This window comes from Anomaloglossus baeobatrachus, chromosome 4 (genome assembly GCF_048569485.1).
Source record: "Anomaloglossus baeobatrachus isolate aAnoBae1 chromosome 4, aAnoBae1.hap1, whole genome shotgun sequence".
NCBI lineage: Eukaryota > Metazoa > Chordata > Amphibia > Anura > Aromobatidae > Anomaloglossus > Anomaloglossus baeobatrachus.
This window is the reverse complement of record NC_134356.1, coordinates 415,436,423-415,451,478: the sequence shown is the minus strand read 5'-3', so window position 1 is coordinate 415,451,478 and position 15,056 is coordinate 415,436,423. Positions and strand designations below refer to the sequence as shown.

Below are 15,056 nucleotides of genomic sequence, written 5' to 3'. Positions count from 1 at the left end.
TACGGTGGGAAGGGTAAAAAGAGCAGAGAAACATTAAATTGGGTTATCACGAACTAAAAAAAACCACCTTGTCCTATTTAGAATAAGCTAACTTATGTCATAACAAAGATCTAACAAAATGCGTAATCATCTTATTTCCTAATACGTTGCCACAAAATTGCAAGAAATTGCAATTTCATGGAAGCGCTCCTGATGATAACAGAAGCCTTTAAATATAGTAACGGAGCTAGCAGCTGGTTTGTTCCCGCCATGTTAATCAGGTATGAGTGAGAATAGAAGCAGGTGTACAAGAGACGCGGGCCAATGGCAGAGTGAAGGATCTGTGCTATATGAAGACAGAACAGTATATATATATACAGTACCTTGTATGTTAACATCTTACAAAGGTCAAGATGAAAGGTGTTCTGGCGTTACTCGCCTTGGTGGCGGCTGTCACCAGCATGGAGGATTTTAGCGGGTAAGTACATCTTTAGATTTCTGTCCATTGCTTATATTTTTAAATAAATATAAAAGTTCTAGCACCATGGATTTTCTGTGCTGGAGTAGTTTTCTATTTTTAAAGTTTATATGTCACAGCAATATAGACTGCATACACTGTTAAAGAGATTCTGTCACAAGACTTTTGCTGATCCATCAGAGAACAGCATGATGTAGGGGTTGAGACCCTGACTGTTTGCTGCAGTTTTGATAAAATCAGTTTTAACTTCTGCAGATCTACCAATTCTCTGAATGCTGAGCTCTGTATACCCCGCCCACACCACTAGTGGCAGTTCTCTGTGTACACTGGACACAGATAAAATGCTACCAATCAGTGATGGGGATGGAGATATACAGAACACATGAATACGTAGGAATACATGGCAGCAGGTTTATTAGTCTTCTATTGATAATCTCCTGCTGATAAAACTGTGATTTTCAGCAGCCCAAGAAGTGACAATTGCTGAAATCAGGGTCTTTTTCGCTACATTATGCTGCTCTCAGGTTAGGTGGCAAAAACCTGGTGACAGATTCTCTTTAAACATCTCTTAAACCTGCCTGTCTATTCCTTGCCTAATATTAGCAATAGCTCTACTGGACTCGTAAAATTATTATTCTAATGTGAGGATTATACAGCAATTCTGACATGGATATTACATGGATATCTATACCAGCCTCAACAGGTCTACAAGCAGTGGTGTACCACCAATAGAGGCAGGCCATGCCACTGCTATGGGGTCTGTGAACTGGAGGGGCCCGGCGGCTGCCCGCAGTGTGCAAGCATGGGCTCCCCGCCCAGGATCGCACTTTCAAATGTATGTTGTAAGCAATGATGAGATGGAGTGCATCACTCCCTCTCATCATTGTCCCGCTAAAACTGACAGCTCAGCGCAACGGAGATGTCACTACTGTTGTCATGTCCCCACCGGAGTCGGCTCCTGAGACTTCTGCTCCGATCACCAGGTGACAACGTGTTCCCACCGTGGATAGTGCTGGGGATGGTAGAGGAGTCGGTGCCAGTGGCTCTGGTGGGCGAAGGCTCCGCTCATCCACTAAGCTGGGTTTCCATGGGACCTACAGTACCACTAGCTGACTGTAAGTAGCATGTGTCTTCCAGCTGAAGTTACCATCATTCAGCTATAGCCAATGGGAAGACACCACACCCTTCTTATTCTCCCTACTGTCTGCTAACCTGCTGTTTCTGTACCTCGCTGCCCGATCCGGATTTGACCTCTGCTTTGTTTTCTGATTATGTCCTTGCCTGCATGATTCTGTCCCCGTTTTGGATTTCCCAGTTTGACCCTGCCTGGCTACTACTCTCATCGGACTGCAGCCTACCACAGGTAGTGATATCTAGGGCCCTGCGTAATTCCAAATCCCTGTATAGGAGTTAAAGAGTTTCAGGTTCTCGGGGTCCTGCTTTGTGAGTGGCTTTCCTCTAGCCTGCCATTACAGCCAGTCTGAGTCTGCGGATCCAGGCAGGCGTTACAACTATGTGCCCGCTGTGTTGAGATGTGCAGAGCACAGACACAGCGGGCGAAAGAGGAGCTGTGGCAGGGGACCAAGGAGATGTGAGTATGCATTTATTCAGTACACGGTGGGGCTGCATAATGCTATGCGCTATGTATAATGCTATGTGGAGGTGTATAATGCTATGTGGGGCGCATAATTATATGTGGAGGGTGAATATTGCTATGTGGGGGCGTATAATACTATATGGGGCTGCATAATACTATGTGGGAGTGTATAGTACTATGTGGGGGTTCAAATTACTATGTGGGGTGCACAATACTATATGGGGGTGTATAATACTATATGGGGCTGCATAGTACTATATTGGGGTGTATAATACTATCTGGGAGTATATAATATTATGTGGGGGTGTATAATGCTATTTGGAGGTGTATAATGCTATGTGGGGGTGTATAATACTATGTGGGGCTGCATAATACTATGTGGGTGTGTATAATACTATGTGGGGGTGCACAATACTATGTGGGAGAGTATAATACTATATTGGTGGTGTATAATACTATATGGGGCTGCATAATACTATATGGTGTGCAAAATACTATTTGGGTGTGTAATACTATGTGAGGGTATATAATACTATGTGGGGGTGTATACTGCTATGTGGAGGTGTATACTGCTATGTGGGGGTGTATAATACTATGTGGGGCTGCATAATGCTATGTGGAATGTATAATACTATGTGAGGCTGCATAATGCTATGTAGGGCTGCATAATGCCATGTGGGGGTGTATAATGCTATGTGGGGGTATATAATGCTACGTGGGGGCATAATACTATGTGGGGATGTATAATACTATATGGGGCTGCTTAATACTATGTGTGGGGCTGCATAATGCTATGTAGAAAGCATAATATTATGTGGGGCGCATAATACTATGTGGGGCTGCATACTACTATGTGGGGCAGCAAAACGCTATGTGGGGCAACATAATGCTATGTGGGGCAGTAAAAATGCTATGTTTGGCAGCATAACGCTATGTGGGGCTGCGTAACACTTTGTGGAGCTGCGTAACGCTTTGTGGGGCTGCGTAATGCTATGTGGGGCTGCATAACGCTTTGTGGGGCTGCGTAATGCTATGTGGGGCTGCATAACACTATCTGGGGCTGCATAACGCTATGTGGGGCAGCATAATACTATGTGGGGCAGCATAATGCTATATGGGGCAGCATAATACTATGTGAGGGTGTATAATACTATGTGGGGCAGTGCAATACTATATGCAGGAATATGGGGAGTGTATAATAGTACATGGAGGACTATGGCGTGCATTAGACGATATGGAGCACTTTGTGGGGCCCATTCTGTATGGAGGACTATGGGGGAGCATTATATTATATGAAAGACTATGTGGAACCTATTACTATATGGAGAACTATGTGAGGCCCATTATACTATATGGAAGACTTTGTGGTGCCATTATAATATTTGGAGAACTATGAGGGAGCCTTTATCTTTATCTAGAGTTATACTGTGTGCAAGCATTTATACAGTGTGAAAGTTTTTGTGGGGTCCGTCATACAGTACGGAGGGCTGTCTGGGGGCCATAATACTATTTGGTGGATAATCAGACCCATTATGCTGTATATAAGAAGGTACGTTATACTGCATGGAGGGCTGTGTGGGGGACACATTTGGGGCTCTTACTGTGTCAGGGTCACCATTCATTGCTAGGGTAGTTGAAGGGGGGTACAGTACGATCATCATACTGTGTGTGTCGAGGTACTGTGGAACAATTGGAAGAATTTACTGTGGGGTATCATACAGTGTTTGGGGGCACTTTTGTTGTCATCATACTTTATGGCTACAATGAAAGGGGAATCTAGGGGATGAAAAGTTGTGAAATATGCTCATCTGTGACCCAGCCGAATATTATTATTATTATTATTTATTTTTTTTTGGAGGGGGGGGCACTTAGAACTTCTGCTGTGGGTCCCCATGATTTCTATGTACGCCTCTGTCTACGAGAGATATTTAATAATGCATGCAGTTTGTATTGAGAAATCCAAGAGCAGATCTGCTTCAAACTAAGGGATTGTTCGCACGTAAATGCTGAAATTTCTGCAGCAATTTGACAGCACATGTGCGCTTCAAATCGCTGCAGAAACACTGCGTAATGGATGCAGTGTTTCAGCAGATTACATGCCGATTTTATGCACTCTGGATGCTGCCTCTCCCATAGACAGAGTGGGAGCAGCATCCAAAGCGCATAAAGTAATTGACATGCTGCTTTTTTGAACGCACGGATTTGGCTCAAAATTTTAGCATCCAAATCGCTGCGTTCAAAAAAGCAACGTGCGCACAGGTTATGCACAATCTACATAGATTGTGCTGGGGACGCATGCAACGTGCGCACAAATCCTTACAAATGTGTAAAAAAAGACAAACATGATGTGACAGTCGTGGCAATCAGGTAAACATGTAAAATTGTAAGAAATATAGATGCACACTTTTGAACAGAGAAGTACTCAGTCCATACAGTATACTGCACTGTTTGGATTGTTTTACAGTGTGCAACATCATTCAAATGTTAAAACCCTACTGCATCGTTTTTTTCTTTTTCTTTCCTAAAAGGTTTTCCAACAAACAAAATACATTTTAAAGTTAATTTTAATCAATAGATCTTGAAATAATAATAATAATAATAATAATAATAATAATAATAATAAGTTCAACAATTGGATGTGTTTGAAAACAATGTTCCAGTGATGAGATAATCTTATATATGTGCCCCTGCTATATACTGTGCAATGGCCGTGTCTGATCACACAGGGGCCTTGTCTGATCACCTTGTCTAATCATACCACAGCTCCTGCACAGGAGAAGACACAAAATAAAGTATATATCCATTACAGCACAAGATCAAAGCTGATTCTTTTTGTGAGGTAAAACATTTCCCTACCTAGTTTTTTTTAAATGTTTTGCCTCACAGAAAGAATAATTTGCAATCCTGTGCTGTAATGTCTGTACACTTTTTTACTTCCTCCCCTGCCCAGGAGATGGGGTATGATGATGATGAGACCATGTTCTTGTACAGTCATACACAGACATTACTCCGTACATAGAAGGGACACATATATAAGATTATCTCAGCACAGAAACATTTTTTTAAAAACACATCCAATTGTGAAACTTATCATTATTGCAAGATCTATTGTTGAAAAAGAATTGTTTGTGGGAATACCCCTTTAAATGACTTTTCATAGCGATTACGTTTGTCACATGGTCACCGGTAGCCGTGTTCTGTTTTCAGCCACGCTCCCAGCACCATGTGACTGCAGTTGTGACCGGCAAAATCCCACAGTGGTTGCTGAGTGAAGCGGAGGTCACTTTATAAACCTTCTCAGTGCAAGTCTAAGGGAATTCAGAATGAGGCTCTGTAGCGGAGAAAAGTGACTTCCGGAAACACAGTGATCTAGTGGATTGATGCGGAGCCAAAGCGGGGATGAATACTAATACTATACTATTCATCTACAGACAACAAGTCCTGCGAATTCTCCCGGCCAATGAAGAACAGGTGACCCTGGTTCACGATCTGGAAAGCTATGAGGATCTAAAGGTAACAAAATCAGTTACATTCTAGGTGGAACGTAACACGTTTTTACATATGCAATTGTGACGCCCTGGCAAAACCAGGTAGTCACAAAAGTAGTCCAACCTCCTTGATACCACCAAAAACCCACACCCAGGTACAACACACAGCCATTAAAGCTGAGCCACCCCCTCATGATAATAAGGACACACCAGTGGGTGGGATCAGGCGGATGAGAACGCCCACCTAGGGGTCCTGAAGTGTCAGGGGCGGGAAGACAGTAGATGAAGTTTGAGTTTGAACAGTGAGAAGAGAGTTGAGTGAAAGTGAAGACAAGTGTGAGGAGTAGAACTGTGCTGACAGTTGACAGTGAAGTGGAGTCAGGGGTAGGGGCCCCTGGACAACCCGGCTAGGCGGCAGACAGTAAACAGGGCCACAGGCGATGGAGATCCGGTCGCAAGAGACCTAAAGTGGACCGGGGCAGAGTTGTAGCCCGCCGGTGCCGACAGCGGGAATCCGGTCCGAAGGTCGTGCACAGACGGGGTGCCTGGACCCTAGCAAGAGGAAGGTTGCATGCCCCTTGTTAATTAACCAGCAGAGGATGAAGTTTGAGGCCTTGTTCTCCAGAAGCCCAGAGAGCAAAACGGAAGCCAAACGTGGGGGATAGGGTATCCATCAGAACCCACAGAAATCCCAAGGGTCAGATTTCGCGGGCCACAGCTCCCAAACATACACAGTACCAGGAGTGGACTTCCCCGTTCCATGCGGAGTCGTACCACAGAAGACAAAACATAGAGTGCAGGAGGAAGGGACCCCTGTTTGCTACATCCGGGTGTGGGACCCGAATACACCCACCAAAGTCGACCGGCCACTGGCAACTTGGTTTACCACTGGACTCGTGTGTGATTACTGAACTGTGAGTACACCATTGGTCCCCGGTCCAACCCGGCACGCCACCTACCAAAACAGGGCCCCGGGACTACACCTCCCCTACCCGTGGAGGGGATCCCATCTTGCTGCCCCGCTCCATCAGCCCGGGGCGTCCCATCACCAGGCAGAGGCGGTGTCACCATCCCTCACCGCAACTCACGGGTGGCGTCACCGACACACCAAATCCCCTGTAAATATCCCCTTACGACGGTTGTGAGGACAGACGGCCGTGCGAGCCCGGGTCCGGTCACCACTCAAGTCGCAGCAGCGAACCCAGACCCGAGCAGCCCCAGAAGCGGCAGCAGCCCCCGCCCGCAACACAATCAGTGGCATGGATCTACTTTTGCTTGTCCCCCTCAAAAAAATCATAATTTGTTTTAGAGATTCAATGAGCTGGTCAAGATAAATGTATAGTGGAATCCATATGTAAATCTCTCTCTCTCTCACCCTCTCACCACCAAAATCATATTAACTGACACATAAGCTGTCTTATTCTAAGAATGTCCTTCGTTGCCTATAGCAACCAATCAGAGCTCCTATTAATGACCTATTAATAGAAGCAAAGCTGTGATTGGTTGCTATAGGCCATCTGATAAATATCCAGGGTAACTATCAAAACAGCCAATATATTGCCTCATAAAACCCCCACATAATTTGTATACAGGTATGTCATGTGACTTACATCAGCCTCTACAACAGTGTTGACTAAGCATCACCATAAAAATCATATTAACTCACACATAAGCTGTCCTATACTAACAATGTCCTTCGTTGCCCATAGCACCCAATCAGAGCTCCTTGACCTTTAACAAACTAGAAACAGAGCTGTGATTGGTTGCTATAGGCCACCTGTGTGGCTCTGTCTGTGTCTCTTCCTCTGTGTGGCTCTGCCTCTGTGTGTCTCTGCCCCTGTGTGTCTGTTTCTGTCTCTGTGTGTGTCTCTGTGTGTCTGTGTCTGTGTGTGTGTCTCTGTGTGTGTCTGTGTCTCTGTATCAGTCTTTGTGTATCTCTGCCTCTGTGTGTGTCTCTGCCTCTGTGTGTGTGTCTCTGCCTCTGTTTCTGTCTCTGCCTTTGTGCCTGTCTCTGCCTCTGTGTCTGTCTCTGTCTATCTGCCTCTGTTTCTGTGTGTCTCTGTCTCAGTCTCTATCTGTCTCTGTATCAGTCTCTGTCTCTGTATCTGTGTGTGTCTGTCTCTGTGTGTGTGTCCGTCTCTGTTTGTGTATGTCTCTGTCTCTGTGCGTCTCTGTCTCTGTGTGTGTTTGTCTCCACCGAAATCATATTACCTGACACATGAGCTTCTTATACTAAGAATGTCCTTCGCTGCCTATAGCAACCAATCAGAGCTGCTATTAATGACCTGTAGCTCTTAGATCAATTGACTTTAATGTAAGCAGGTTTTTTGTCGAATACCTGTAAAGCGCGGGGATACATTTTCCTCTCAAAACATAGTCTATGACATTCCCTTTCAAATGAGGTGTCTGTGCAAAATTTCGTGATTGTAAATGCAGAAGAAATGGTACCACAGGCCTCCTGTATCCATTGTTTTATGTGCCCCACATCCTGGATCCTGGATCTGTGGTAATGCTCTCAGTGTGTCAAGAGTGGGAGAAGAGAGTCGTGTTGACAATTCAACACAATGGGCAGGACTTTGAGCACATCCTCTAGTGGGTTACTGTCGTTGTTCCATGTCACAAACGTGCCAATAACTCGATAATGAATAAAGCTACGTTAAGAATGAGCACACCATTGTTTTTCTTGTGCAATTCTCTATGCGTTTGATGTGTCACATGACCCCCTTCCCATTGAAAAAAATTAAAGGTCAAATCAAAATGGTGGCTTTGCAGATGGCCGCCATGGGCGTCACCTAGCCTCAAATGTTTGGCCCCTCCCATGTACTAATATGCCACAAACGGTAAGGTGATATCTGAAACCACTTCCATTTTATCCAGGTATATCCATACTTATGGCCCACCCTGTATATATATATTCTCACACACACACACACACTGCCCCTCTGTATACTATCCCCCCACACACAAACACCACACCCATTGCCCCTCAGTATAATATCCTCCTGGTATATATGTCCTACTCCTGGTATATATATCCCCTTCCTGGAATATATATCCCCATCCTGATATGTATCTCCCCATCCTGGGCCCTTCCTGATATGTATGTCCCATCCTGGTTTATTGTCCCCTACCAAGTCGTGTGGCATCCACTCTGAGCTGCGTTGCATTTCAGCTGGATAGGCCCCCTCCACCAGCCCCGGGGATCTTCAGCTCAAGGAGTGCCTACCATTCCCCGCCCTATGCCGCATCCTCGCCACCTCTGCATTGCCCACAGCACTGTGATGAGGTCTCGCAAAGTGATGACCTCATCACGGTGTACTGTGGACCCCACCACTAGAGATGAGCGAACCGGTCCCGGTTCGGCTCGAGGTCGGTTCGCCGAATGGAGGTCCCGTTCGAGTTCGGCTCGTCGAACGTTCGACGAACCGAACTCGAACTGCATAGGAAACAATGGCAGGCAATCACAAACACAGAAAAACACCTAGAAAACACCCTCAAAGGTGTCCAAAAGGTGACAAACAACTCACAACACATGGGAAAGTGACAAGGACATATACTCATGCGAAAACAAAAGAGCTGGACAAGGAAAAAGAGGAGGACACACAGATATATGAGTATATGCAAGGAAACATCGATTCCATTAATGTGCAACTTGAGCCCTGCTCATTTTAGGCTTCCAATCTGGATAAATTGCCTGAGCTCGCCACGTACGCCTTGGGGATCTTGTCGTGTCCTGCAGCCAGCGTTCTCTCGGAACCTGTCTTCAGTGCTGCTGGGGGTCTGCTGGCAGATAAGCACACGTGTCTGTCCACTGACAATGTGGACATGGCTCTCAGAGGACTTTTCTTCCCCTGGGTCAGCCAGGGGACGGGAAAGGCACGCGTATTTTTGAGAGTGCTTCATGCAAAGCATCTTTTTCATTTTGAAAAGGGGCATCAACTGATGTCAGTCAAGAGGGGTGTGTGTGGCCCATTAAGTGGAAACGAGGGAGACTGTGGTTGGAGTCCCCTCGCTGTGTCTCTAAAAGAACCAAGATGAACAAGTCATGGCTCTCAGAGGACTTTTCTTCCCCTGGGTCAGCCAGGGGACGGGAAAGGCACGCGTATTTTTGAGAGTGCTTCATGCAAAGCATCTTTTTCTTTTTCAAAAGGGGGCTCAACCGATGCCAGTCAAGTGGGGTGTGTGTGGCCCAGTTAGTGGAAACGAGGGAGACTGTGGTTGGAGTCCCCTCGCTGTGTCTCTAAAAGAACCAAGATGAACAAGTCATGTCTCTCAGAGGACTTTTCTTCCCCTGGGTCAGCCAGGGGATGGGAAAGGCACGCGTATTTTTGAGAGTGCTTCATGCAAAGCATCTTTTTCTTTTTCAAAAGGGGGCTCAACCGATGCCAGTCAAGTGGGGTGTGTGTGGCCCAGTTAGTGGAAACGAGGGAGACTGTGGTTGGAGTCCCCTTGCTGTGTCTCTAAAAGAACCAAGATGAACAAGTCATGGCTCTCAGAGGACTTTTCTTCCCCTGGGTCAGCCAGGGGACGGGAAAGGCACGCGTATTTTTGAGAGTGCTTCATGCAAAGCATCTTTTTCTTTTTCAAAAGGGGGCTCAACCGATGCCAGTCAAGTGGGGTGTGTGTGGCCCAGTTAGTGGAAACGAGGGAGACTGTGGTTGGAGTCCCCTCGCTGTGTCTCTAAAAGAACCAAGATGAACAAGTCATGGCTCTCAGAGGACTTTTCTTCCCCTGGGTCAGCCAGGGGACGGGAAAGGCACGCGTATTTTTGAGAGTGCTTCATGCAAAGCATCTTTTTCATTTTGAAAAGGGGCATCAACTGATGTCAGTCAAGAGGGGTGTGTGTGGCCCAGTTAGTGGAAACGAGGGAGACTGTGGTTGGAGTCCCCTCGCTGTGTCTCTAAAAGAACCAAGATGAACAAGTCATGGCTCTCAGAGGACTTTTCTTCCCCTGGGTCAGCCAGGGGACGGGAAAGGCACGCGTATTTTTGAGAGTGCTTCATGCAAAGCATCTTTTTCTTTTTCAAAAGGGGGCTCAACCGATGCCAGTCAAGTGGGGTGTGTGTGGCCCAGTTAGTGGAAACGAGGGAGACTGTGGTTGGAGTCCCCTCGCTGTGTCTCTAAAAGAACCAAGATGAACAAGTCATGGCTCTCAGAGGACTTTTCTTCCCCTGGGTCAGCCAGGGGACGGGAAAGGCACGCGTATTTTTGAGAGTGCTTCATGCAAAGCATCTTTTTCATTTTGAAAAGGGGCATCAACTGATGTCAGTCAAGAGGGGTGTGTGTGGCCCATTTAGTGGAAACGAGGGAGACTGTGGTTGGAGTCCCCTCGCTGTGTCTCTAAAAGAACCAAGATGAACAAGTCATGGCTCTCAGAGGACTTTTCTTCCCCTGGGTCAGCCAGGGGACGGGAAAGGCACGCGTATTTTTGAGAGTGCTTCATGCAAAGCATCTTTTTCTTTTTCAAAAGGGGGCTCAACCGATGCCAGTCAAGTGGGGTGTGTGTGGCCCAGTTAGTGGAAACGAGGGAGACTGTGGTTGGAGTCCCCTCGCTGTGTTTTACATGCTTTTAGAAGGGCATGACATGGCTTGGAGGTTGACTTTCATCATCTGCAAACTGTTGGCTACCAAAATGCTGCCTTTCCAACAACTGTGGTTATAGACAATGAGGAACATACTGATGAAGATGAGACGCAGATACCCGATTGGGATGACAACTTAAATATTCGGTCAGGGCAAGAAGAGGCTCGGTCTGAGGGGGAGGGGAGTGCAAACACAACAATTGATGATGAAGTTCTAGATCCCACCTACTGTCAACCCACAGTCAGACACTCGAGGAGGTCAACAGAGGCGGTGGAGGAGGATGCAACCGACGTCGAAGTAACCTTGCGCCTTCCTGGACACAGTCGGAGCACTGGTAGCACGTCTACAACTGCATCCTCAGCCACCACTCTGCCTCTGAGCATTATTCGGGGTGGATCAACAGGTCGCATGGCCTCTAAGCCTTGCCTAGCCTGGTCCTTTTTTGACATAAAAAAAGATCGCCCAAATTATGTGATCTGTAACATTTGGCATGGTTATCTTAGTAGAGGTCAAAACCTCAGCAGTTTGACAACTTCTTCCATGAATCGTCACATGAATAAATATCATATGGCCTGGTGGGAAGCTCACCGTGCTGCAATGCGGCCTAGCGGAGCCAACCATCCACCGCCTGCCCCTTCCAGTGCATCCGCGCGCTCGTCATCTTCTAGGACTGTGGGGACAGCTGTCACACCTGTTTTTCCACCCACAACTTCCACCACTGTAACCGCAACAGGCAGTTTGCTTGGTAGGTCGTCAGTTGGTTTGGAAGGGGAAACAAGTGATTGTGTACAGCTCTCTCAAACATCGATAGCACCAACGTTGGATGAAGGCAACATCATGTCTCCGCCTGCACTTTCCTCACAAACCTGCATTTTTCCAGGGACACCCTACTCAACACCGTCTACACACAGCAGCCAGATCTCTGTCCCTCAGATGTGGTCAAATAAAAGGCCACTTCCTGCGACCCATGACAAAGCTAAGAGGTTGACTCTATCCCTCTGTAAGCTGTTGGCTACCGAAATGCTGCCTTTCCGCCTAGTGGACACACAGGATTTTAGAGACCTTATGTCTGTCGCTGTGCCCCAGTACCAGATGCCTAGTCGCCACTACTTCTCTAAGAAAGGTGTGCCCGCGCTACACCAGCATGTCGCACACAACATCACCGCTTCCTTGAGAAACTCTGTGTGTGAACGGGTGCATTTCACCACCGATACTTGGACCAGTAAGCATGGACAGGGACGTTACATGTCGCTGACTGGCCACTGGGTAACTATGGTGATAGATGGTGAAGGGTCTGCTGCACAAGTCTTGCCGTCCCCACGACTTGTGTGTCAATCCTCTGTCTGTCCAAGTTCCGCCACTGCTTCTGCATCCTCCACCTCATCTGGGTCCTCCACCTCCGCCCCAAGCCTGCCTGGTCAGGCCACCAGCGTTCTCACTGCGCAGAAGGAATCACGCACCCCTCATTACTATGCTGGCAGCAGAGCACAACGGCATCAGGCGGTCTTTAGCTTGACATGTCTTGGGAATAAGAGTCACACAGCTGAGGAGTTGTGGTCAGCTCTGCGGTCCGAGTTTAATAAATGGTTGTCTCCACTCAACCTGCAGCCTGGTAAGGCCGTGTGCGACAATGCTGCAAACCTGGGTGCGGCCCTTCGCCTGGGCAAGGTGACACACGTACCTTGTATGGCTCACGTGTTGAACCTTGTCGTCCAGCAATTTTTAACACACTATCCCGGCCTAGATGGCCTTCTGAACAGGGCACGAAAACTGTCTGCTCACTTCCGCCGTTCAAGCGCCGCAGCTGAGCGACTTGCATCGCTCCAGAAGTCTTTCGGCCTGCCGGTTCATCGCCTGAAATGCGATGTGGCGACACGCTGGAATTCAACTCTCCACATGTTACACCGACTGTGGCAGCACCGCAGAGCCCTGGTGCAATACGTCATGACGTATAGCCTGGGCCAACGAGATGCAGAGGTGGGGCAGATCACCCTGATGGAGTGGTCTCAGATCAAGGACCTATGCACCCTTCTGCACAGTTTCGACATGGCGACGAATATGTTTAGCGCTGACAATGCCATTATCAGCATGACGATTCCAGTCATTTACATGTTGGAGCACACGCTAAACACTATTCGGAGTCAGGGGGTGGGACAACAGGAAGGGGAGGAACTACAGGAGGATTCATATGCGCAAGACACAACAACATCACCAAGGTCCAGACGTTCATCATCACCAACGCGGCAGGCATGGGACCATGGGGGACAGGGATCAACAAGGGCGCATGGTAGCAGGCGAGATGTTGAGGAAGGTGCAGGAGGACATGAAGATATGGAGGACGAACTGTCCATGGACATGGAAGACTCAGCAGATGAGGGGGACCTTGGTCAAATTTCAGTTGAAAGAGGTTGGGGGGAGATGTCAGAGGAAGAAAGAACGGTTAGCACCTCTATGCCACAAACACAGCGTGGACTTGGTCCGCATGGCTGCGCAAGACACATGAGTGCCTTCTTGTTGCACTACCTCCAACATGACCCTCGTATTGTCAAAATTAGAAGTGATGATGACTACTGGCTTGCCACACTATTAGATCCCCGGTACAAGTCCAAATTTTGTGACATAATTCCAGCCATAGAAAGGGACGCACTTATGCAGGAGTATCAGCAGAAGCTGTTACTCGATCTTAGATCCGCTTTTCCACCAAACAACCGTGCAGGTGCAGGGAGGGAATCTCCCAGTTGTAACTTGACAAACATGGGACGGTCTCGTCATCTTCAACAGTCTACACGTACCAGTAGGACCGTATCTGGTGCTGGTAACAGCAATTTAATGGAATCTTTTCATAATTTTTTTAGACCCTCCTTTGCAAGGCCACCAGAGACAACAAGTCTGACACATAGTCAACGGCTGGAGAGGATGATACAGGAGTATCTACAAATGAACATCGATGCCATGACTTTGCAAATAGAGCCTTGCTCATTTTGGGCTTCAAATCTAGAAAAATGGCCAGAGCTATCCAGTTACGCCTTGGAGATTTTGTCGTGTACAGCTGCCAGCGTTGTCTCTGAACGTGTCTTCAGTGCTGCTGGGTGTGTGCTGACAGATAAGCGCACGCGTCTGTCCAGTGACAATGTGGACAGACTGACGTTCATCAAAATTAACAAGTCATGGATCCAGAAGGAATTTACAACCCCTGTGTCATCCTGGGGAGAGTAAATGCTTGTGGATTTGGAATGTGCTTGACGCAAATCTAGCTGTGAAGTGTACAACTATGGCACAACTGCTGCCACTGAATGGGTGGGTGTGTGTGGGGCACAATTTTTGGAAAAAAGGGAGGCTCCGCTTGGAGTAACCCTTGCTTACATTGTTTTTAAAAGGAGCCAAGATGACCAAGTCATGGTTCAGCAAAGACTTTATCTACCTACCCCGGTGTCATGCTGGGGACGGTTAATTATGGCGTATTTTTGAATGTGCTTGATGCAAATCAAAACATCCTGTTTGCAACTAGGGCACAAGTGCTGCCACTGATGGGGTGTCTGTGTGCCCAATTTTTGGAAAAAAGGTAGACTCCGCTTGGAGTAACCCTTGCTTGCTGTGTTTTTTAAAAATGATACAAGATGAACAGATCTGAAGGCAAGATGAAGGCAACATCATGTCTCCGCCTGCACTTTCCTCACAAACCTGCATTTTTCCAGGGACACCCTACTCAACACCGTCTACAGACAGCAGCCAGATCTCTGTCCCTCAGATGTGGTCAAATAAAAGGCCACTTACTGCGACCCATGACAAAGCTAAGTGGTTGACTCTATCCCTCTGTAAGCTGTTGGCTACCGAAATGCTGCCTTTACGCGTAGTGGACACACAGGATTTTACAGACCTTATGTCTGTCGCTGTGCCCCAGTACCAGATGCCCAATCACCACTGCTTCTCC

The 15,056-nt window shown here is 47.3% G+C and overlaps 1 protein-coding gene across 1 annotated transcript in view; it reads left to right on the top strand.

Annotated features, from left to right (window-relative positions):
* The first annotated feature begins 392 nt into the window (after positions 1-392).
* The window catches only part of LOC142302457 (carboxypeptidase A1-like), a 36,319-nt gene continuing 21,655 nt past the window's right edge, over positions 393-15,056 (top strand). Inside the window, exons 1-2 of the mRNA XM_075343520.1 lie at positions 393-457; positions 5,486-5,567. Of these exons, the coding sequence (XP_075199635.1) occupies positions 393-457; positions 5,486-5,567 (147 nt within the window). The remainder of the gene's footprint in view (positions 458-5,485; positions 5,568-15,056) is intronic.